The 23154-nt window shown below is 37.3% G+C and overlaps 1 protein-coding gene across 7 annotated transcripts in view; it reads right to left on the minus strand.

Moving 5' to 3' along the window:
• SPAG9 (sperm associated antigen 9) overlaps positions 1–23154 on the minus strand; it is a 63047-nt gene that overhangs the window by 21821 nt on the left and 18072 nt on the right. For 3 of the 7 annotated variants that reach the window (XM_066980354.1, XM_048064350.2, XM_048064355.2), the window contains exons 3-11: positions 22885–22955; positions 21497–21529; positions 14421–14515; positions 9564–9717; positions 5894–6104; positions 5059–5158; positions 4240–4361; positions 1102–1159; positions 3–155 (exon numbers count right to left, since the gene is read on the minus strand). In XM_066980354.1, the coding sequence (XP_066836455.1) occupies positions 3–155; positions 1102–1159; positions 4240–4361; positions 5059–5158; positions 5894–6104; positions 9564–9717; positions 14421–14515; positions 21497–21529; positions 22885–22955 (997 nt within the window). Of the gene's footprint in view, positions 1–2; positions 156–1101; positions 1160–4239; positions 4362–5058; positions 5159–5893; positions 6105–9563; positions 9718–13587; positions 13972–14420; positions 14516–21496; positions 21530–22884; positions 22956–23154 lie in introns of those variants that run through there. The other 4 variants (XM_048064353.2, XM_048064356.2, XM_013178966.3 and 1 more) reach the window with 3 other exon arrangements.

A 23154-nucleotide genomic window follows, 5' to 3' on the forward strand; every position in this document is an offset into this window, starting at 1 on the left:
ACTTTTTGAGTTCTTCTTCCAGTTCCTTATTCTTCTCTTCAAGCTTTTGCTTTGCTTGTTTTACAGCCTCCAGTTCACCTTGTAGTACATCCTTCTCACAAGTCAATTCATCCACCTTTGCTATCAAATCATTCTTCACTACATTCAGTGCATTTCTACATAAATATTTAAAACACATCATTACAAGGATTGACTATGGTCTCATAGTTAAGTTAGCTTTAGTCTTGAACTTGGAGATTTTCAAATTTAAGTTTCTTACATAAAGCTACTATAAAAAGTTAGCTTTCCTCAACAGGCTAAACCCTCCCACAAATCTCAAACACTGACAAAATACATTCGCAGCACTGTACTTGAAAGAAGTAGAGACAACTCAGAACAGTTTGTTTACAGGTTGCATTCCTCAACAGGCCTCCAATGGATTAGATTCTGCAGTTACAATTGTGTTTCTAACAAAAGGTACGGAGCTGATCTCATATTAGGGCATAGTAATGTGCGTCCTTACAAGGGAAAGTCATCTTTTGCTCCCAAGGTCTTTAGTTTCTTGAATACCCATTTAAGCTATGTATTAAGCCAAATTACCTACAAATGGAAAATATTTATATACCACCAATACTCTTACAAAAGAGCATATTTCAGATTTTCATGCATGAAGATACAAATTGTTATTGATTTTTTTAAATGAGAAGGAGAACGGAAGACAGCCAGCCACCCATTTCACACAATGTAGTGTCGCATCTTCAGTCCTGATCATGTTACATGCTACTATGGTGTAACTGAATGGTCTGTGCACAACTCTCACATGGGGTTTCACATCTGCCTCTGTTCCATGTTAAAGTCAGAAAAACATTCAGAGACTAAATGTAAGTCTCCATAGGAAGGCACGCCGACAAATTAAGGACAAATCAGGTATATGGTTACTTTCCAATGCATGAGTAAAAATGCGCAGCTATGGAGAGCTCTGAACAGGTATGCTTATCATTTAACACCGAAGTGACAAGAGTTCGGCATTCTTTGATGACAGTTATCTGAGGATTTACTTGGAAGCCTAACAAAGTATCAGAGAAGGGCAGGAATTTTTTTTACATGCACATTCACACTTACTTTGTCTCCAGCAGTTGAGTGTTTTCCAAAATAAGGTTTTCTACCTCACGACCCATTCCTTTCCAAAGGAAACAAAACACATGAGATTAGCAGATGAAATGGTTATTTTTACAAGCTATGTTTTACTTTATTTGTCTAACGAAAACTGAATGTTAACTAGGAAGCTTGGCAGAAGAACTGAGCTATCTGAAGTTTCAGGACCTACCTTCTACAATTAGCTTTCCCCTCCACCTTTTCAACCTGCCTTCAATTGAAGACTAAAAGCACCCCTGGCTGACAGCAGGCTAGAGCTACCTCCACCTATTCTATACATTTTGAAGACGTTACAGTATTACTAATTAAAAAACAACAACAAAAAAAAAAACAAAATAGCATCATCGGGGAAGTACTAGTCCATTAAAAGTTTAAAATGCTTGTCTGTCTTTTATACCATGTAAGATTCAAAAGCATATAAATGATAGACAAAACGTGCTGAACAAAGCTCAGATTGCAAAAGCCCTGCAGACCTCCCCAGAGCAAATGATACCTTACCAAAGAAATTATGGTCTTTAAAGCCCATGCATTCCATGTAGAGCAAAAACAAGAACAAGAAATATTTCATGTAAGGTGTAGTATGGGTGAAGAGCAATAAAATATTTAGATTTATGAAATAAGAGTGAATTAAAACAAAGCCACCACCAATAATTTGAAGTGAAATGTGATGTGATTAGAAGCAGGATTTACATGGAAGATGTTAAAAAAAGTTAGGCTCGTCACAACCATTTCTATTGGTTGGACCTCTTACAAAAAAGAGTAATTTAATAGAAGTTCATCTTGACTTCTGTGAAATAGTTTAGAAGCACAATACTTAGAAATGCTAAACCATTCGGTGTAAGATTCAAAGAAATATGCTACTACAAAAAAGTACACTTAACTCTACGTAACTAATTCAATATTATTTAAAATTCTGGAAATTAGTTTCTTACCCCTACTGTTTGCATGCATAAAGTAGTCAGTTATAGGATTTTTTAAAAGCAACTTTTATAAGAATAATCGCTTTACATCCTGCACAGCAAAATTACTTTCCAATTAAACCTCCCACTGTTATCACATTGATGATAGCAGAAATTATGCTAATTCGAGATCAACACAACAAAGAAATCTCTTAATGGTGGAGGCCTTTTAAAATATTCTATAAGCACAACCTTTCAAGCAACTTTGATAGACTTAAAAGATATTTTGATAACAAAAAATGGTACTTAAATAGGCATGCAAGTCAATCTCCTCTCTTGAAATTCCTCTCTCTGGGTTTAGGATTAAAAATAAATGACATTTAATACTGAAGGAACTTGGATCACCTGAGGTTAATTTATCAATAACTAGAGAAATTCCTTACACTACAATCATCAAGGGGTTTTAATCAAACAGACATTGCTTTTTAGATGTTTTCAGTATGCATAGATAAAACTAGCTAGGATCACTTCCAACAGGTTTCAGGATCCTTTATAATGCAAGAACAAAAACTAGAAAGCCAAGAGTGCAAGGGCAAAAAAAATGTTACCAAGCAGGAAAAAAATGCAGAGAATGTATTTTATGAGAGCAGCAGCCAAGAACGCCTAACTGTAGAAGCAACAGATTTCAAAGAATTTTTTTTAAAAAAGAAGCATACACACCAGAATATTCCCCTGGGTATGCAGCCCAAGAGAAAACAGATTAGAGAATCCCAATTAAGTATTTTTACAGATCTCAAAACTAAAAGTAAATGGTCACTTAAAGTGGAGCCAAATGCTTGAAACACATCAACTATCCTGGATGCAGATGTCGCTTTTAAGCACCACAAAGTAGTTCAGACTATGGTTGTATTTAAGTTAAATGGTGATTATGTAGTCAAACTATTAGATCACATTCTGCATAATGTACGTTTATAGCAGTATGTTCATTTTCCACATATACTTGTATTTATGGCAGGGGTTTTTACCGAAAATGCTAATGAAGACAGTAAAACCTTTGCTACATTATACTAAAAAGTATATTATTTTTGCACATGGAAAAGTATGCATCATCAGGACACTCTGACAGAAATTGGATTGCTTTAAACAATTTATCATTCAAATAAGAGACGGAAGTTGTTATATCTTAATATTTCTCCAGTACCTACATTTTTTTGCACGCAGAATGTGTCATTAGTTGTCCCTGACAGAGGGCAAAAGTTTTGGATGAAATATGTTCAGCAAGAATGTGATGGTCCTCACTGCTCAGGATTCAAAGCAGTATAGAATAACATCCATGAAAATTCCTCTCTCAGACTAGGCCCATTACTCAAGTGGGAAATACTTGGCAGAAATGTCCCCTACATGATATTAAATAAGTTTCTGGTAGAAAGCAGCCACCAGAAATCCAGACTGCACACACAGTAGTTCTAAATTATTAATAATCTTTATTTCTGGCTTCTGACAGTGCAATTAATGATTTTCTATAGGCAATCTAACACATGCACGAGATGCATCTGTATTTTATATGTATTCCATAGTGCCAGCTTTCATTAATTCAAAATTAGGCGTGCACACTGATATGTCCAAAAATAACTTGTGATAATACTAGACAGTAATTTATAGAAAGATCAATTTTTCCCCCCACATGACCTTTTTGCTCCTGATCAACTCATGTCCCCAAAACCTCCATTTTGTTCAGTCAGCACACAAGCAGCAGCAAGCCACTTGGTGGGAAAAACAGAAATGTGTTTCTTCCCCTTCCCCTGCTTTTAATTAATAGTTTGATTCTCAAATTACCACTGCTGCATTATACTGCGATTTTCTTACAAACCATATTCCACAGAGTTGTGATAAAGCCAGGCCATTACAGACAGGCATAACCTGAATTAAACTACCTAAAACTAAAAATTGCTTTGGTCAAGATGTTATCTGACACAAAGGTTTTATATTATATTATACTCTGTTTCAGTTTTCCCTATAAGTACCAAAAAACATTATGGCTGATAGTATATTTCTTTTTTTTTGCACAATTCCAATAACCACCTTAGGATGACAGTCAAATATTTTCATGCAAATGACTCCTAACAGTAAGTCTAGTAAGGACAATTAAACACTCCACTAACAAAGAAAACTCCTCTGAACAGGATCTTTAAAGAACCATTCTTACCCAGTAAATCTGCACCTTCATCCACATCTCCAATTAGGCCAGAACCAGCAGATGACAGCTCTTCAAAGAGTGACTCTGTATTACGGTCAAATGCTTTGTTCTCTATGCCTTTGGTAGGAGTGCTATTCAAAGAATTAGAACAAACATATCAAAAAAGGCAGAAAAAGTCTATTCTCACTCTGAAGAATGTTTTCTCCATTTTTATTTTTTTTTTTTTTTTTTTACCAATAGTTCATTCTTTACCCTATAAAAAGGGAATAAGAAAGATTTAGAAGCTTTTCGCTTAAAGCCCTAAATTCTATTTTTATATGTTTTCCTGACGTTACCCTTCATAAGCAAATGCCTGCAAGGAAGCAGACTCAGGCAAAGGCACTCTACCAGCAATGGGATTCTCCCATCAGAATCTGATAAATGCTGTAGCCCTTGAGGAGTCAGTCCTAAATCCAGATTTTAAAGACTGAGTGAAAACACAAGAGGTCAGCTTAGCAAACACATATCTTGAAACCCAGATTCGGGGAGAAAAGGCCTCTTGGTACAGACCCTCAAAATATGGAAAGAATATTTAGGTATTATTAAGCCTGCTGTAATATGAAGTACCCTGCACGTTCACTTGAAGTGTAGCGACAGAATGAAGAACCGCTGTTACACTTAAAACCTCCTGAGGAATCTGGGGAAAGAAACAGGGTCACAGAAGTAGGAGATTCATTATATAATGCATGACCTCAGTCTTAAAATTTCAAAACAAGTAAAAAGATCAAAACTGAAGTCTGGTACCTTATGAAATTGGTTTTCCTACTCAAATCACACCACACAGCTTACCTAGAACCCTTATATCCACTGAGATCTTTATCCATATCCAGCTCTGGAGTTGACTCAATGATGGCCTGAACTTCAGATTTTTCTTCATTTTCATTTCCACCTAGGGAAAATCAAGTAGTATGTTTCCATAAATCAAAAATCACTTTAAATTGTGACACACCACATTACAGACCTTAATATTGAATTGATCATCAACTTAACAGATTTGTGTTCAGTGACTTATTTAGCAACTAAACAAGATCTGTGGATTTTGATACCCTAGCACAGACACTGGAATTTCTAAGCAAGTCTCTCTTATAAATCAAGTGAAGTTTAGGAAAGTTGTTGTACAGCAGAAGTTTATTTGAATGCAGTTTTCCAATGCTCTTAGAAGACTTCAGTTTCTTTGGCATCCACACTGAGTAAACACTATTCTTGCCTGTAACTGGATAGCAGTTCCAGTTGCAACTCTCACAAGTAATAGGCAAGAAATCATTTTTTAGAGAAGGCCTCTCTCTAATCACAAAATGGTCATTATTCCTTGCTACTTTTGTATTAGCTACTAAGTAACGTCTACCTCATTTCATGACTTTGTGTCTAGATGAGTGTTACTTCTGCTGCTCACAAGGGAATGTCATAAATTACTCCAATTCTAGAAAAATAAGGACTAACACCACCAATAAATAACAGACCTGTATCTCTCACCAATACTTCATTCTCCTAAAAATATCAAGCAAAAAACATTTATCACTTCTGGCAGAATTAAGGCATTTCATTAAGGGTTACGTATAAGTAATTATAATAATAATTCATTTATTCATAATAATTCATTTACTAAAAAGTAAATGCGGCTCACCAGTGGACACATTTCTTGTCTCTTGAGCTACCTGTACTTCAATATTCTTGCTTACGTCTGGCTTTTCATTCTGCTTATCTGTGCCCTTCGCAAGTCCTTCAACATCTTCCTTCTGAGGAGTTTCAGCAGGCAATGCAGGTACATCTGAAGCAGCCGTGGATGCTGGAGTAGTAGATTTTGAGCCTGCTTGGCTAACATCAGAGAGCTCATCCTAAAATGGATGAATTAGCATTGAAAAATCAACATAAAATATTAGAAGAGTCATAGTTGTTTCCAAAGAACAAGTGCCAAAATTCCTCTGTTTTTCTGAAGAATATGCAGATCTAAAGAAATAGGAACAGAAAGAATAACTTGAGCCAGTATTGCCAGATTCATGGCTGTGAATAGCTAATGCTGTGGTTTCACTCCTGTTAAGGAGGTTGTAACTACAAAATACACGTCCTTATTTTAATACTATTTAAAAACCAACAGGTTTATGATGCTTTTCTGTTAAGTATTACACAGCAGTGTGTATTCCCATATTAGAAATCCTTCTAGCTGCACAGTAAATTGCTGACGGTCTTCCCAAAGCTGCTCTAAAATGTGCTTTTCCAAAACTTGTATAATGTCTTAAAATAGCTTCTTAGAGAGTAGATAACTCAAGTACTGATGCAGAACATGCATTTAACTAGTGTAGAACTATAGCATGGAGAACTGTACCAGCATCTTAACCGTGACTTAAACGGCAGCATACCAGTGAACAAGATCTTTCTGTAGATACAAACACCAACTGGTTATTTAGGCCACTGTTTTCCAAAAGCGTTAGAGAAATATCCTTGGGAAACAGATGAAATACTGAGACTGCTACATGCAAAATGAAGGCAGGAAAGCAAGTCCTGACAAAAAGCTCTTTTATGGTCTTGTTTGTGAATCAGAGGTGAAAGCAAGGCTCCTAGGTATCTCGTGACATCTAACAGCATGCATCTGTTAGCTCAGGAAACCAAAACATGACAAGAAAGAAGGATGTTTATATTTTGTGAAGCTTTAATTCATCGTACTGCTCGCATCCTTTTTCAAGAAGGAAGTGAAGCTGAATTTTAAGGTTGCTTAAAAAACAAAAAACCTTGCAAACAGACACATTCTTAGATTTGCATTAAGTGCAATATTCATAGCAAGTGCAAGATTACTAGGAGTTGTAACTTCTAAATTTTTTACTTTTGCTACTTCCGTGCAAAATAAGACTTTATTTTCTAGGGGCAGGGAGGAAGACACACATTTATATCTGCATAAATGAAAAGCTTGCATCACATAATAACATCTCCACTTGGAATTTGAAAGCGTTGGAAACAAAACTCTTGCCATCAATACCTTCTTATCAGTTAGGAATTTGATAGCAATTGATTTATTAATCTTGAAATTACCTCAAAAGAGTACATTATTCCACAGCTACTCAAGAAAACAAAACCCAGATTCTAAGGTGTTATATGAGATACTAGGTGTCCATTTCCAAAAAAAACTACACTATTTACCTAATTGCTTATTGAACTGGTGAAGTTCAGCCACTGGATAATGATTCATACTTCAGCACGTAGTTACAGAAAGCAGGAAATGATACTTCTTACCAAGGGAACCCAGAGATCACACAAACACAGAATAAAGTCTTAAGAGAACCATTGGCTCTGTTCGAACATCTCTACATCTTTGCATTCCAAAAGCATCCGCTAACTGATGCGACACAGACCAACCACTGACTTTCACACACATTCTCAAGAGAAACATCTTGATAGCAAAAGAAAATAGTGAAGAAAATGGCCCCTTGCTTAAAGGAGTTTCAGGTAACCCCGTACTTTACATTTCTGACTTAGCTATCTACTGCATCTTTTTTCTTTAGCTAACTCTTAGAAACAATGATCATTAAACTATTGTGAATGTTTGGTCTAAAAACTAACGAAAACAAAATGCAACTCCAAGAAGTGCAGGAAAATCAGAATATTTCAAAGACTAGGCATTTGAAAGTCAGTGCTGACTTAGCAAAATTGACCTTTTTGGCAGTGTTGCCAAAAGTTTTCCTGAATACAGCAAAATTAGTTTAAAAATTAGATCATTAAATCTGGAGTAGTTGTGGCTCACCTTCAATACCTTGCAGAAATAAGCAGAAGAGAACGAATGGAACATACACAACTGTATTGAGTAATATCGGAATACAAGGTACTGTTCCTGCTGTACTGTTCCTTCTGTATTCCTACAGATTACCTTGCCTTTTTAGTCCGGGTTTCTCCCTGACACTTGCTGTTGTGATACTTTAAAAGGAACTACTGACCAATGAATTGCAAACATACCTGAAAGCAGCAGAACTTTACTAGTACATTGTAGTTCTTGTTAAACTATTTAGAGAGAAAAATCAGAATTAAAAGAAAAAATTTCAAATTCTGGTTATGACCTCAATATCTCATGTTATCCACAGGTTCACTTCAGAAATTTTACATTCACAAGTATAAATCTGCTTTGGACCAAAGGAACTTATTCTGACTGAATAGGCTTTAGAAGTTAGTTTGCATTATTTTGTAAATTCTTCTAGCAGAATTGAGAGGACCTACACCAAGAAACCTTTTTTTGATGACATATAGTAGCCATTATAATTTTCTAAGGGCACAGGATGGGATCAGAAACTCCCCTTTTTATTCCACCTCCACCTATTCTTAGTCATAACTAATTTGGATTTCAGTCAGCTCTCCTAAAGAGAACTCTGTCAATTTGTTGAAATCAATTGGCATGGGACAAAGGAAACAGGAAAACCAAGATCCAAGATGGAACAAAGGGAATAGTTTGATAAATGACATTTTTTAGATTCAAACTCCTGTTGTCACTGATACCTTCTTATAGTTAATCATCACTTATACTTCCTATTACCTCCATATGACCTCTAGATAAACAAAATCAAGTTCTAGTTGTTTCTGGATTGCTTTTTATTATCAGTTTAGTATTCTTCTGCTGTATATTAAGTTCACTTAGGCGAAGGAATTTCCCCTCAGCTGCACATATCTTCAGAAACAACAGCACATCATGCCTCCTAGAACACCTTGCCAGCATCAGGAGACAGAGGCTTTACACAGCCTGGAGTTCTTCAGCCTGCAGCCCCCTGGCTCCTGCTGTGTTCGTGCACCCTAGTCCCAACCACCAGGTTCACCACACTCCCAACACCACTCCTCTATTTTTCTCCTTTCTGCAGCTTGCTCTATGCCACCTCGCACTGCTGGAACACAGAACAATTGGAGAAATTATAGCCAAGTTACACGTAAGGGAAATCACATCACAAGCTAATTTAGGCAAGTTAGGTCTCTCAACTCTATGGTATACCACGTTGTGTGTGTCTGAGAGAAGGCAGCGGCTGCATTAGAGTACTGCCTGTAGCCAAAGCTTTCCTTCCAAAAGGATATTGAATCGGCAGACCTGTTTACACTACCTAGCTACATACCTAGGCTGTAAAGAAAAAGTGACTGGCCTTTGGAAATGGTCCTTGGTCAGGAAAAAACACTCTTGTGAATACGAGAACTACATTACCACTTGTTTGCAAAATACAAAGCTGTTTAAATGAACGTGATTCAGGGTTCTCTCTGAACCTACTGTTCTCTACTGGCAGCAAACTGTAACCTTTTTATGGGGGTTTCTCCTAATGCACAAGACAACTCACCTTCAGGCTTGTGTGGGACCGTGGCTGGCTTAGCTCGTGGAATTTCCAGTGCTCTGACCCAGGTGTTTCTCCTGCTTCTCTCTGAGCTTCAGGCGTAAGTAGTGCATCTCCTGGAGGTAATGGGAAGATGCCCAGTGATATTGGACGCTCCTTTCTGTTTGAAAAAGAGACAGATTTTGTCAGTTATTTCAGATGTCACACAGCTTCTTTTCCTGTACACCTCTGAAATCAGCAGGGAAGCGGTAAAATTACAGTTTGAAATGTTCATAGCCTGTTCTCTATTAAACATAGAATGCAGCATATGCAGTTTGTATTACAGCACATACTAATTCCCCATTTCATGTGATTTGATTAATTGCAGATTGGGCTATTCCCTGGCTTTAGGCAGCAGCATTGACTGCACTGAATCTAATCTATAGCAAACTAACAGAAACATAACACAAACAGCAGTATAAAACAAAAATGTCTACTTCAGAAAAATTACAGTTTTCAGCAGCCACTCAAAATACTTTTTTTTTTTTTTTTTGCAAGATACACTCTAAGAACTTCAACAGCTATATCATTAATTGAAGCATTTGGGAAAGTCATAAGACATCAACCAAAAGTCCAAATTTAAGGTCACATGAATTAAATTAATTTGTGTAACTGGGTAAAATAAACAGGTCAAGGAATTACAAGTGTTAAAACTAGCCCAGCTGAAAAGTTTATAGTTTTAACAAAGATCAGTTCAGTACTCTGCTTTACTGTACGGCCACAGAAAAACTTGAAAATAGCAAGAAAAGAGCAGACAGTGCCATAACATGACTGCTTCCATAAGCAGCAGTACTAGCTTAATGTTACATAAACTACAACTTAAGATTTACTTCAACAACATGGAAAGTAACTTCATCCTAGCTCCTCACTACCTTCGCTAACTTTATCCCTTCTCTATAACAAACAACATTTGGAAGTTCCAAAGCTTTGTATGTTGATCCCTTCCACAAAAGATTCCCAAATCCAATCTTGTTATCAGTGAACAGAAAAAGATTAATTCTTCCTGATAGCAAGAGACAAAAACATTGTGTAGAATACAATTCATGGGATGTGAGAGCCAGCCCTGAAAGGGAAAAATATCAGCCAGACTTAGAATTGAGACAAAACAATGTATTTGTTGAGTTAGAACAATGAAATACAGAAGAAAAAATGGGACCATAATCAACTAGTGCAGCTCAAGCAAAGTTTCCAGTATACTGAAGACCAAAAGATAAAAGTGCACACAAGTGATGGCAGAACACTGTGCTTCATGAGAAAGCATTGCCAGTAACTATCCCTACAGAGATAATCCAAACAATATTATGACCTGAGAGATTTTGTATATTTTAGCATTATGAGACAAATCATGTCCTCATTTTTTTTAAACCAGGCTTTTCACAAATTAAACATAACTGTGACAGAATTCTATGCAGAATTAGTACCTACTTATAACTTATATGCAAAACCACAAAAAGGAATGTTAAAAAGCATAGGAAAAACTTCTTTATATTGTAAACCAAGAAGGAAAGTTCGTCAAGAAGTAACTGTATTTAGCAATTAATCAGTGAACTCCTTTTGGAAAATTTTGACATCAGCAAAAATAGCAATATTTGAATAGTAAACAGTTTGGAATGAACCTTTGCAGTACAGAGGCATAAAGATGCTCCCTGTCACAGGAGTCTCAAACTCTCACATTGCTCATATCTTGGTCTTTCATAAATATCATTCCAACTTCAACTGTTAATTCAGGAGTACTTTATTAGCAGCGCAAATTAGGCAGCAAAGAAAGTAAAGCAAAATCAACCAGAGTTATAAAATAAGAAGCGTCAGATGGCTTACATTTTTCAAAGTTACTGCTCTGATAAGTTTTCATGAAAAAATAGCCGAAGAGCTAAACAGAATTTGATTCCAGCAGTTACCGCTATTGTAATAGGTGCCGCTTTTCTTTAGATTTCCCACAACTCTAATGCATGCAGGGAACAAAGGATACCACATAAGCTTAAGTTATGATAAAAGCCTGAAAACATTTCATTGGTTAAGAAGTCCGGCAGGGAAAAAAAGGAAAAAAGAATCCCTTCAGTCCAAAAGAAAGCTTATAAAGCATGCATTGTGAAGGGCCCTTTGCTTTGGAAAACGCCTCCTGGAGCAATGGTTCGAAGGAGACATATTTGCTTGCTTTGTAGTCTTCAGAATACAGAATCGAAACAAAACAGGCACCAGAAAAAGAGTTCTCAGCTGAGAAGTGCTTTTTTGGTGGAATAGTTTTAAATACATTTTATAATGAACCTATTTTGATGTGCTTAAAAACAGTTCAGGTGCATTGCAAGACTGCACAGTAAATGAAGTTTGAAAAGAGGCCTTATTTTGGACATTAAGACTTATTATGTGGATGCTGGATGCCTGCATTAAAAGAAATTATCTAATTAGACTAAAGCAATCTCAACTTATTTACAGGTTGTTGACTATTCTGAAATAAAGTATGGAAGCATTCACAGGAACCTTTACGATAAACACCCAGATGCTCTGTTTTAACAGCTGGCTAATGTGAAAAATGAGACAATTCTTTTACGACTGGCTTCCTTCACCCTATGTTTTTACCTTTTTGATATGAATAATAGACTAAGAAACTAAGCTCCAATTCCTGTAATTCCTAAAATATATTACTGGGAAGAGTTGATGGGGGGGAGGGGGGGGAGAGACAGCTTCCAAAAACACTCAAATCCATTAAATATTTACCAGGGAAGGAAAAGCAAATTACAAAAACATCTTAAACTATCTATCTGACTCCTTAAATATAGGAACTGTAATTAAGTTTTTTGAACCTGAAGTTCAATATTTTGCTGTGCTGCTTTTGTTTTGTTTTTAAGAATTGGGGGGTTATTTGTTCTGGGTTTGGGTTTTTTGCTCCTCTTAAACAAATACAGCCTAACTAAATCAGTCTAGATAGTTACACTGTTTCTGTGTATTTAATATGCACATTTATTTTCACTAATAATAACGTGGTTTTTAAGCTACTGATGGACTTGAAACCTTTGGAAAAACCCTTCTGTGCTCTGAGACCTAAACTGAAAAGCATACTACCATACAGCGGCTACATGCACCTTTTATCAAGGAGAACATCACATGGCTCTTTCAGAGGACATTTCCCATTTCCAGCATTTTTCACTCTCAAAGTTTGTTTTTGCCTTTTTTAAAAAAAATTAACTTCACCAATAGTGGAAGTATTTCAAGTTTTCAGGTCAGCAAGCTACATTGTAAGTTTTCCAGTTGCTCTCTTTTTGTAATTATGGTACAAAAACATATCAAGATTACTTTTGGTAACCATATTCTAATGTATGTCTGGTACTGCTCCAGGCAACTAAGACACAGAACATAACTTGAGGGAGGACAGAGAGCTGGCAGGTTGCCATACAAGTACAGAAAAGAGGAGAGGATAACATTCGGCTGAACAATAGTGAATAGGCTTTAAGAGTTCTAATGCTTAAATAATGAAAGATTTTTTTCCCCCCACGAACCAATAAACATTTTTTTTTCAATAGCGTAATCAACTAATTACTATGTATTTGAATAATTATCAATTTGCTGATCTTATGCAATTCTTTAGATTAAAAATGAATGGAATATATTAATACAAGGTCTCAGTCTGCATACATTTATGGCTACACACAGTCAGCCAAGTACCTGACAATACAACGAACATGAGCTTGATCCATGACATTATCACCACAGCTTTTTTTTTTTGCAGGTTACCATCAACCAAAACAATAGCTTTTTTAAAAGAACAAAAATACATTAACAGACCTTGTAACTTGCCTAAGCAAAAGGCAGCTAAATTTGAATGTTTAAAAATATTACCATGTCCCAGTCCATAAACATTAAGTTTATAGAAGAATTTGAAATTTATGCACAATTTGCATCTTTAATTTGCCCTTGCTCTTTTTGTTTGACAAGAAAAGAGAAAGCAGAGAAAAAGAAAGAGCAGGAGAAGCTGAGGTTCAGTGGGTCAGAGTACCTGAGTATCCTTGGTAGGTTCTGCGTCAGAGCTGGCACACCAGTAGAAATAGAAAAGTGCACAAGCAGCAAAACAGATAGAGATACCAAGATAGCCGAATTAATGACCACCGCCCCGCCAACGAAGCCAAACACAAATAGCAGCATGCATCCAGGATTCATGGCGCTGTGCTGGCATGGTGAAACGCCGGAACCAAGAAGGCTACACAGAGGCCGAGGGTGTATCTTTGTAGGCAAAGTCTGTCATTCAGCCGCTGCCACAAAAACAATGCCATCAGCAGCAGCTTTCCACTCTTCTGCAGCAGCTCCAAAGCAATGACATCACCTCTCCTCCCCCTCGCACCGAGCCGCCGGGCTCCTCGCAGCATCTATGCAGCGACGCAGAGACACAGCCAGCCCAGGAGTTCTTCTCCCCTCCTTCCACGCAGAGTTCATAGGCTAGAAAGCTCAAAATCTGCATAATATATTCACACTGAGCCCTTAGAACAAGTGGGTATCAAGATACACACCATCAACCTGAACACAAAGCAATGGCACGGTATCAATTATTTTGTCACAGCTGCTGACATTTTTTTCCTACCTATCTGAATGTAAACACCAAAAAAAAGCTGAAATTGAGATATACTTTGTACGTTAGACTTTATGTTTAGCAGTACAACAGCAAAGGCTTTTCTCTACTGATTTCTACGCTATTCTCTTACTGCATTCCAATCATACAACAAATCTTTCTGATTCAGCCAAATCGTTGTTGTAGGATTAAAGAACAAAGTCTTGCAAACACAAACGAATGGATTTTTCTTTCATTTCAGGGTGAGAGCATAATAAATAGCTTACCTAATTCTACTGTGCGTAGTGGATTCTAACTGTTCGCCCCCTGTTAGCTGATGAAGTTTGGTTCTTTCCAAGTGCTCCATATAATTGTGAATCATCTGTTTAAAATGACAGAAACAGTAAAATTAATACTATTTACGTTTAGTACAGTTGCATAATTTTTAGTTAATACAGTATAATTTTTCCCTGTAATGCTACAAATAGGGAAAGCATTCAGAAACATTAAATAGATAAAGAAAGATGTAAAATTATAGTGTGTAAGGCCACAAACCAGCAGAGAATCCCATAATTCAAAAAAAATAGAGAACTTCTGCATTCATGCACAGGAAACATCCTAACAGCATCCAAAGTGCCTGTGGTAAATTCAAAACTCTTGTTTATAAGTGTCATATTCAAATCCATTTTAGGTGCTAAGACCTCTAATTACATCAAGGAGATATTCAAATTTACTACGACATTTTATTGCCTAATTGCAAAAAATCTGCAAAGGTGAGATAACATACACCTCAAATATTATACAAAATGACTATAAACTAAGAAACCGATTATTTTCTGTGGGCAGAAATACGAAGTCAGCATCTCTTCTTTCTCCCAACATTTAAATAAACTTAACTTCTCTTATAGAGAATACAGAAAGCTTTAGTTTCGAATCACCTAGATGGACTTCTCATAAAAAGGAGGGAGTGCCTGTGGATTATTAGTCCTTGAGAAGAGCTTTGATCACTTCCTCTCCTTCTGTGCAGAGACAGCCACGGGCCAACATGCTGACTCCTGCAGTCATGACTTATTTAACGAACCCTGATTCCAATCAGCCTAAGGACAATGCTGCTCAGCAGACAACTGATCTGGGTCGTGCATGGAGAAAAGTAACAGGTATTGCCACATCACTCTAAAAGGCTAATTTGGACGTGTATCTTCAGAATGAAAACTAGGGAAGTCTGAAGAGCATTGAAGCCTGAAGAGAAGCCTACATGACTATTTTTAGCATTTCTGTGCTCACATTCAACACTAATAGGGCACTCAGAAAAGGAAAAAAAATCATAGGTATATTGCACAAGAATTCAGTGTAATTTTTTTCTGGGATGTATTCAAGTCACGTCAAATGCTTCTTTCTGGAAATTACACCTATTCTGTAAAACTAGAATTTCTTAGAATCACCGAATATCCCAAGTTGGAAGGGATCCAACAAGGACCAACATGTACCATGTCCAACTTGGGCGGATGCATTTTCAGAACATCTTGATTAACAGATATCTATACAACCAATATTATATAACCTTTTGTTTGTGAGGACATGTTCAAACTTCAGGACTAGATTCAGCAAGACCTGGAAACCTCCACCTACATGTTTCTGTCAAGTCAGGGTTGATGTGTCCAAGGCTACTAAGACTGGAGTTCAATGCAAACACCAGTTGACAGCATCAGCTACATAAGAATAAATATTCTTAGTCTAAGATTCTCATATTATGAACTGATTTAAGATACCCTGATTGATAGGTATCATGTAAATCAAAGTTACATGACATACAGATCTTTTCCCTGCATTCAACTGAAATACTTTTTTCTGATTCGAATTGTATTGTCTTGCTATTTTTAGAGAAACATTATATAATGTACTTTAACTGCTGTCAAAAGCTTACAAAATTTATCCTCCCAAACGATACAAATGCAGCGTTTTACTACAACAATCTCATTTGTTTTCTGAATTATTTTTAAATGCTTGCTTATATGCAAAACAAACAAAAAGAACTGAAAGCTCCACCTTCAACTACCCAATGTTTTTTGTTTTTTTCCTGTTTCCATTGAGGAATCAAAATCAGGCGTTTCAACATTTCCTGTGTAGAGTTTTACAAGGTAACAAGTCTATAATTCAGATAAATACAGAAAACCCAGAGAAAAAAAATAATGTATTAGTTTGAAATGTATATAAGGCCATTCGGTATCGTTTGGGTATCGCCCCATCATAGAAGGGAATTATCAAACAAAAGTCAAGCTACCTGGAAAAATGTCGATTTGTAGGGCAGCATTTTTTAAAATTAAATTTTTAAACAGAACATCTGTTTTTTCTTTTTTTTTTTAAGCCACTGAACAGAAGCTAAGTAACTAGTAGCTTTCCAAGGAACAGTTACCACATGGGAAAAAAGAGTAGGGTCAGGAAAATCTGTCTAACTTCTGTGTTCTTCAAACTGTGTTGTTTAACCTACTTTCTTCCCTCCCCTCAGCCTGTTATTCTTTTGTTTACTGAAATGTCTCATCGTTATTTATTACCCACATACAGAGGCTAGAGGGCAGGTCAATTTAAAGGACTAAGCAGTTTAGTATTGCTCTGCAGATGAAAATAATGCTGATGGTAAAAGCAGCAAATCCATAGATCTCATGCTTCAGCATAAAGTGTGTAAGCTATAAGAACACAAAAGTAAGATGAGAAAGGCAAACGTATGCATCTCATGCACACGCAATGCAGCACAGCAATCTCCCCACAGATCCAGGCTACAGATGCCTCTGGTGTGCCCACAGTCAGAAAAAACTATGTGAAGCTGACACACTGCCTTGATCCAGGGTCACACGCATAAAACCTGACAATGCTGGAATATCATCTGCAAGGAGTTGAATTCCTCACCCTCCTTCCCTACGCACAGGATGAGGGGCTACACAGCTGGTGCCAGAGATCACGCAACATGAGACACAGCCCATGGATTCTCAACCTGTAGAAATCTGTATAATCAAAGCCTTGAAATGATAAATGCTGTAATTCACTGAGGAGTTAGCTCAAAGTGCTCCTTTGCAACAAAATTTTGAAGACTCCCTCCAAAACCATTGGGATTTGAACCAGATGACATGCAGTGGCCCTTTCAACCTAAATGACTGAGCCTCAGCATATCCTTGAAGTGCAACATCTTCACCCAAATAAATGTCTCATGAAATAACATGCTAGAAGTCAGAGTGCTCAAAATTCAATCAAGAGTTTTGAGAACACTCAACTATCTCAAGTTTTAATGTTATTGATAACTTCAAAAATGGAGCATCTACTATTCTTACAGAGTTATAGAAAAAGACAGATGATAAAGGACTACAGCTACTCTCTTCTTTCACAGAAGCTGCAGTCAATATTTAATCATTTGTAACCTTCTCCTACTGACAGTTCACTTTGCTGCCTCCAAAGGTCACAAGTATTTTGAATATGACCAATTGCTCCAAAGACAACATAATAAATACCAACCTCTCTTCATCATTTTTGTGATTAAATACATTGCTCAGTTACCATTAGCTGAAGGGATTAAAGAAAGCTCAAAACTTGGAAAAGTTAACTTCCATAGTTAACAGTATTTCAAAATTCCTATTGGCGCATTTCAGGGCACATGAAGTAGATAACTATAATGACTGTTTGAACACATTACTGTGTCAATACTCAAGTCATTCCCCTCGAACAGAAGCAACAGCCATCCAATGTCTTTCCATCTCAAAAAACACTCAGTTTCGTTACCGCATACAGCATGTGACAAGTTCTAAAAGTATGAAATATTACAGGTTTTTCTTCCTCAAACTTCTGTGCTCAGTGAAAGACATCCTGGCACTAGTTTGTATTCCTACCCTTACAAACAATCCCTCAATATACACAAGCCTTTTACTTCTTTTGCCACAAACAAAAGGTGTACAAATCCATAACCCCAGTCTGGGCATTTTTCTTTAACTGAGTTGAAAGCATCTCCTTTATGCCTTCCTTTCTCTTTCACCTCTCATTCCTTTTTGTGTCAAGGCTACAGCCCCCCGAGGACAGCAGTTGGCAATTCTTTTACTGTCAGACGAGGCTCTGCACGACAGTGCTCACTGTTCAGCCTGCAGATCCAGCCAGGTTTGGCACAAGCAGCTCTTCCCTTTGGGAACGTGTGACCAACTGTGTATATATAGAGATTTCTGTGTCCCACATAATCTAGACCTATTAAGGTAATAGACGTTTTTAGAATCTCCTTGATTCAGTACATAAATCCTAAACATACTTCCATGTAACTCTTTTACCTTTAAGGGTTTGTGATGAGCTTGTCACCTCGGTAACATTCCCACTGATGAACTCGATGCTTCTTCATCCACATAAAAGACGATGTTGCTGGCAGTTACAATAGCATGTAAAGATGCTAAAACCAGGCTTTTACATCAAGGTGCCAATGTTTAGCGTAAGACTTTAGAAAAACGCTGTGTTGAAATAAATATCTGAAGTCTAACCTCAAAGACACCAAGTGTGGTCCCCATGCCTAGCCAAAACTGGAAGCATCCCTCTCCATTTAGCCTTCTCTTCCTGTTCCCCCACACTGTGACCTGCCCAGGACACTTGTTTATCCAACTGAACCTGACAAAGTGCACACCCAATGCCAGGGACAGGCTCACTGTTCTGTCACATTGTATCAGTGCAAAACAGTGAGAAACTTGCATGGCCCAATTATGCTTCATTAAACTAAGCCCATATTCTCTGTGTCAGGAAGAGCAATATCGAACCATCTTAGCCTTGTGTTTCCCAAAAGATAAAAAAGTGCTTGCTTAAGCAGAAGTTTTATTGTGGAAATCTGTGCAGAGAGGTGCTACAGGTGTTAGTCAACTGTCAAGTAAATGCTAAGTAGTGCTTCGCCCTGGTTTCCTGAGTAATAAACATAAGTCTTTAGACAATTTAGATAAACCTTTAAAAAAATTAATTGTTTCTACGTAGTTGATAGGGCAAAGAAAATATGCCCCTTTACATGCTACTTTAGGGGTTTGCTCTGAGTCATGAGAAGCAGCGCATCACCTCTTTGCAGCGCAGGTAAGCAAACTCCAGCAGGTACGTGCAGTTAACAGGTCTGCTCTTATACAGGCAATATAAGGAGTCAATTTTATATTTAATAGAATTGTATTTGAGAAGCTCTAAGTGCATACCAGAATTCTTTCCTTACTCTATACATTAAAGATTAAGAGATTTTTGGATTAGACCACGTCCAACCCTTTAGCTTTTTAGCACACTGTCATCGTGGTTGCGTGACCATTTCCTGCATCTGGTCTTTTACAGCTCTAGGAAGATGGAAACGATACCTGTCTCCAGAAGTTAGACTCCAGGAACTTCTGCTTGCTGCTTTATTGCTCATCCGTTCCGAGTGTTAAAGCATAGCAATATTAGTGCAAGACCAAAACCAGCTGTAAGCAGTGCAAAGACAAGGGAGCAGCGCACGTTAGCTAAACAGGGAATCACCACAAGGATGTGAGAACATGCTCAGGCTGCATTCATGCATTCTGTTCTGACTGCACAAGCCAACATCTCAAGTACCTGCAACAAATGCCTAGCTATGCTCCACCTTCAAATGTGCCAACTAAATGCTGAGGTTATCACGCCCTAATCAATTTAAAATCAAGCCAGTTAGCTCGAGCACAGGCTTAGCAGGGAAGGAAGCTTATGGAATATATGGCACTCACACCCATTAGCTCATCTCCCAGTGTATGTAGAACTGGAAAGACAGACATAGGCTAATTTGAAGGAAGGATGAAGAGGGCTAAAGCCTCTTCTGCGAGCTTTAACAAGTCAGGGCAGTCCTGCTGCCTCTGCAGCTGCACAGATGCCCCACTGCCAGGGCAGGCTGGTGCCCTGGGCTGCAACGCAGAGCACCGTCCCTGGCAGGCTGTGCTCTACAGAGCACTCCTAGCACTTGACAGCATGGCCACGGAGCCTCAGGGAAGTCCAGAGTTAGAAGAGGAAGCCATCCAAGTCTGAAATATTAAGCTGTGATTGAAGAAGCTGGACAGAGGGGGATGAAGGGAAGCAATAGCGAAGGCAGGGAGAATAGAGAAAAACTGGTAGAAATTAAGATGGCAGAAAATACAGGCAATACAGGCAATCCGCATCTTTTATGTGACATGTCAGAGCAATCACTGCCAACATCTTAGCTAAAAAAAAAATAAATCTAATGCTCCATTCGTTATTTGGTCAACTGAAAGAAAAACAATTGTCATTTCAGTAAGTACCAAAACCAGATCACTTGCAAAGGCAATGATGAAGCTGATTCAGAAGGAAAAAAGTATTCCTTCCTAGAAAAACCATCAACATAAAAAAGGCTTTAGAAATATGTATTGTGATTGAAGTATTTAAACCTGTTCACTTGATAACACTGCTTAAAGTAGGTTGAGTATTTGCCAAAATACCTTGCATTAGGACCTGTACAGACCTAAAACATGAAGATTTGTTAGGAGAAGGGGAAACAGAAAATCACAATGGGGAAGAGGGAAGAAGGGGACTATTATCAGTCTCTGCCAGTCCTTAAGTCTCAAACACACACCAGAAACGTGCACTCAAATAATGATCTTCTTGACATACCTCAGACTGTCTCAGAAGTTCACAGACTACAAAATTGGCAATGGTCTTTCTAATCATAATCAAAAACATAGTTAAGAGCAAAGATAAAGAATATCTAATTAACTTCCTGAGGACTGTCACAAGCTGTTAAGAAGACCCCTAACCTTTTAAAAACAATCACATTGATGGAAGCTATTCTTCGTCCTTAGTCCTCACTCCATAGCTGAGCTTTCTCAGCCCACAAGTCATTACCCCGACAACTCTCCATGCTTTATCTTTAATATACTGTTGTATTTCAGTAGATGTCAGCTGATGGCCTGAGAGCTTTGTATGCCTTTGTAACATATATACGTCACCTAAAGACAGAGATCAAAGTCTACATACACAAAAGCACAAATATCCCACGGCAAGTGTGTTTGTTTTTAGAAACTATGTAAAACTTGTTTTTTCTGCACCATCCTGATTTCCTTAGTATTTTGAATTATAAGAAGTTGGCTAAACAAAGAAAGAGGTGAAACATGAAAAAAATGCTAAAACAAGGGAACAAATGAAGAACAAAGGAGGCAAGCATGCTGAAAGGAAGCACAGAAAACATGAGACCTGTTTTTAAGAGCACAGAGGTATGGATAAACCATACTACATTATAACTGATTTCTTTATGAAGGAAGGACATAGTCACCTCAGTGATAATAAAGCCCAAGGAAACCTCTCCCTACACCAAAGAAAGTGAATGTAAGATGGAAAAGCATTTAATAAATTGGAATCAAACCAGCAGAGGTTGTTGTCCATTTTGGAGCAAAACCTACGTAAAAAGATATTCAGAATGTTTCATTAGCATCTCACTGATTTACTGGTGCCCAATACATTTAGTTAACTCAAACTCTGCAAAAGAAGTTTTGATAAAAAAATTGTGCCATTTCTATTGTGGTAGTAACTCGTAGGGTCTAACTAAACTAAACCAAGCCTGCGAAGGCACACAGTACTCTGAAGCACTTTCAATTCAAAAGGAAGCAAGCCTTATACAATTAAGTTTGTCTCTTCTTGTTTTACTTAAGTTTCCAGTTTTCAACAGATGCAGCATTCTAAAGTAACTAGTAACAAACATGATCTTAAATACATTAAGATTACAGCAAATCCACAATTATAAAACTATGAAAAGTAGAGGTCTTGTCATGCAATACTTGAATGCTATATGCTGGCTGGCTGCAGTTCCAAATGACTTTCAGCTGTTGTCAGTATTAAAGCAATTTTAAGATGAGCATGCTAAGTATTACAGGTAACCAAACCCAACACTGATGCTTGCTTCTCCTTCCCCCGCATCCTTTAAACTACAAATACTCAATATCACATTCCCCTCTGTTACTAATGTTCCCAAACCAGCTATCTCATCTTTCAAATAAGAAAGGCAAAGCAGTCAGAGTAAGGGGAAGAACAAGAACTGTGCTACCTAGTTCTTCAGACTGATCAAAATTATTCAGAGAACATAGTGATTTCCTTACTAAAATAAATATACTAACTAGACAGTAAGCATCCCTGCATGAGAAAATCAGCCTTCAGCTAAAAATCAAAGCACTGCAAGTCCCTTTATGCTACAGAAAGTTCTTTAGCAGCGTGGCTATTTGTTTTTAACTTCATAGACAAAGTCAAACTTGTCCTGTGTCCATCAGCAAGAACTGTTTTTTTGTTTGTTTTTTAACAGCTATCAATAAGTATGGCAAGGTCTTCTGATCACAACACTCAGTAGAAGGACAACTTTTGAAGGTATTTGCTTCTTCAGCACCACAAGACCAACACAGAAAAATGCTGGAAAGAGAACTGAGATTGTGATTTTGTTTCTGTTTCTTTGAAGTCTGCTAGTGTGCTTTCAAAAATTATCTTTAAAATACGAAAAAGCAATTTTTTTTTATTGTTCTGAAAGCGTGAGCAAGCTATAGAATTGGCAAAGGTATAATCAAATTAACATGGAAAAAAACATACTCCTGGATATGAATGAGATGAAAACCAAATCTCAGGTGACAGCTGGCTACAGCCAACACTAAGAAAACAAATATCCAAGTATCAGTGAACAGATTTAAACACCCAGTAATTTTCAATTGCTCGGGATAGGACATCTTCCTTAGATATACATTTTTATAGTACCTCGTTATAATGACCCACCTCTGTATGTCTTGAATGAAGAGCATTGTATTCTTTCTTGAGTTCTGCTTCCCTCTCTTCCAGTCTGCTAACTAGAAGAAAAAAATTGAAAAATGAATTAAAATTATATTCATAAACCTAAAAAACTTCTGATTTGTCCAGGATTAGGCAACCAGATCAGAGACAAGAATATTGTTAGCAATGAATAGCAGAGAGCAGAACAGAAAGTACATCAGTTCCTCCTTACACTCTCATCACTTGAGCTTCCTGAACACACCAACAGGAGCACAA

This window comes from Anser cygnoides, chromosome 19, assembly GCF_040182565.1.
Source record: "Anser cygnoides isolate HZ-2024a breed goose chromosome 19, Taihu_goose_T2T_genome, whole genome shotgun sequence".
Taxonomy (NCBI): Eukaryota; Metazoa; Chordata; class Aves; order Anseriformes; family Anatidae; genus Anser; species Anser cygnoides.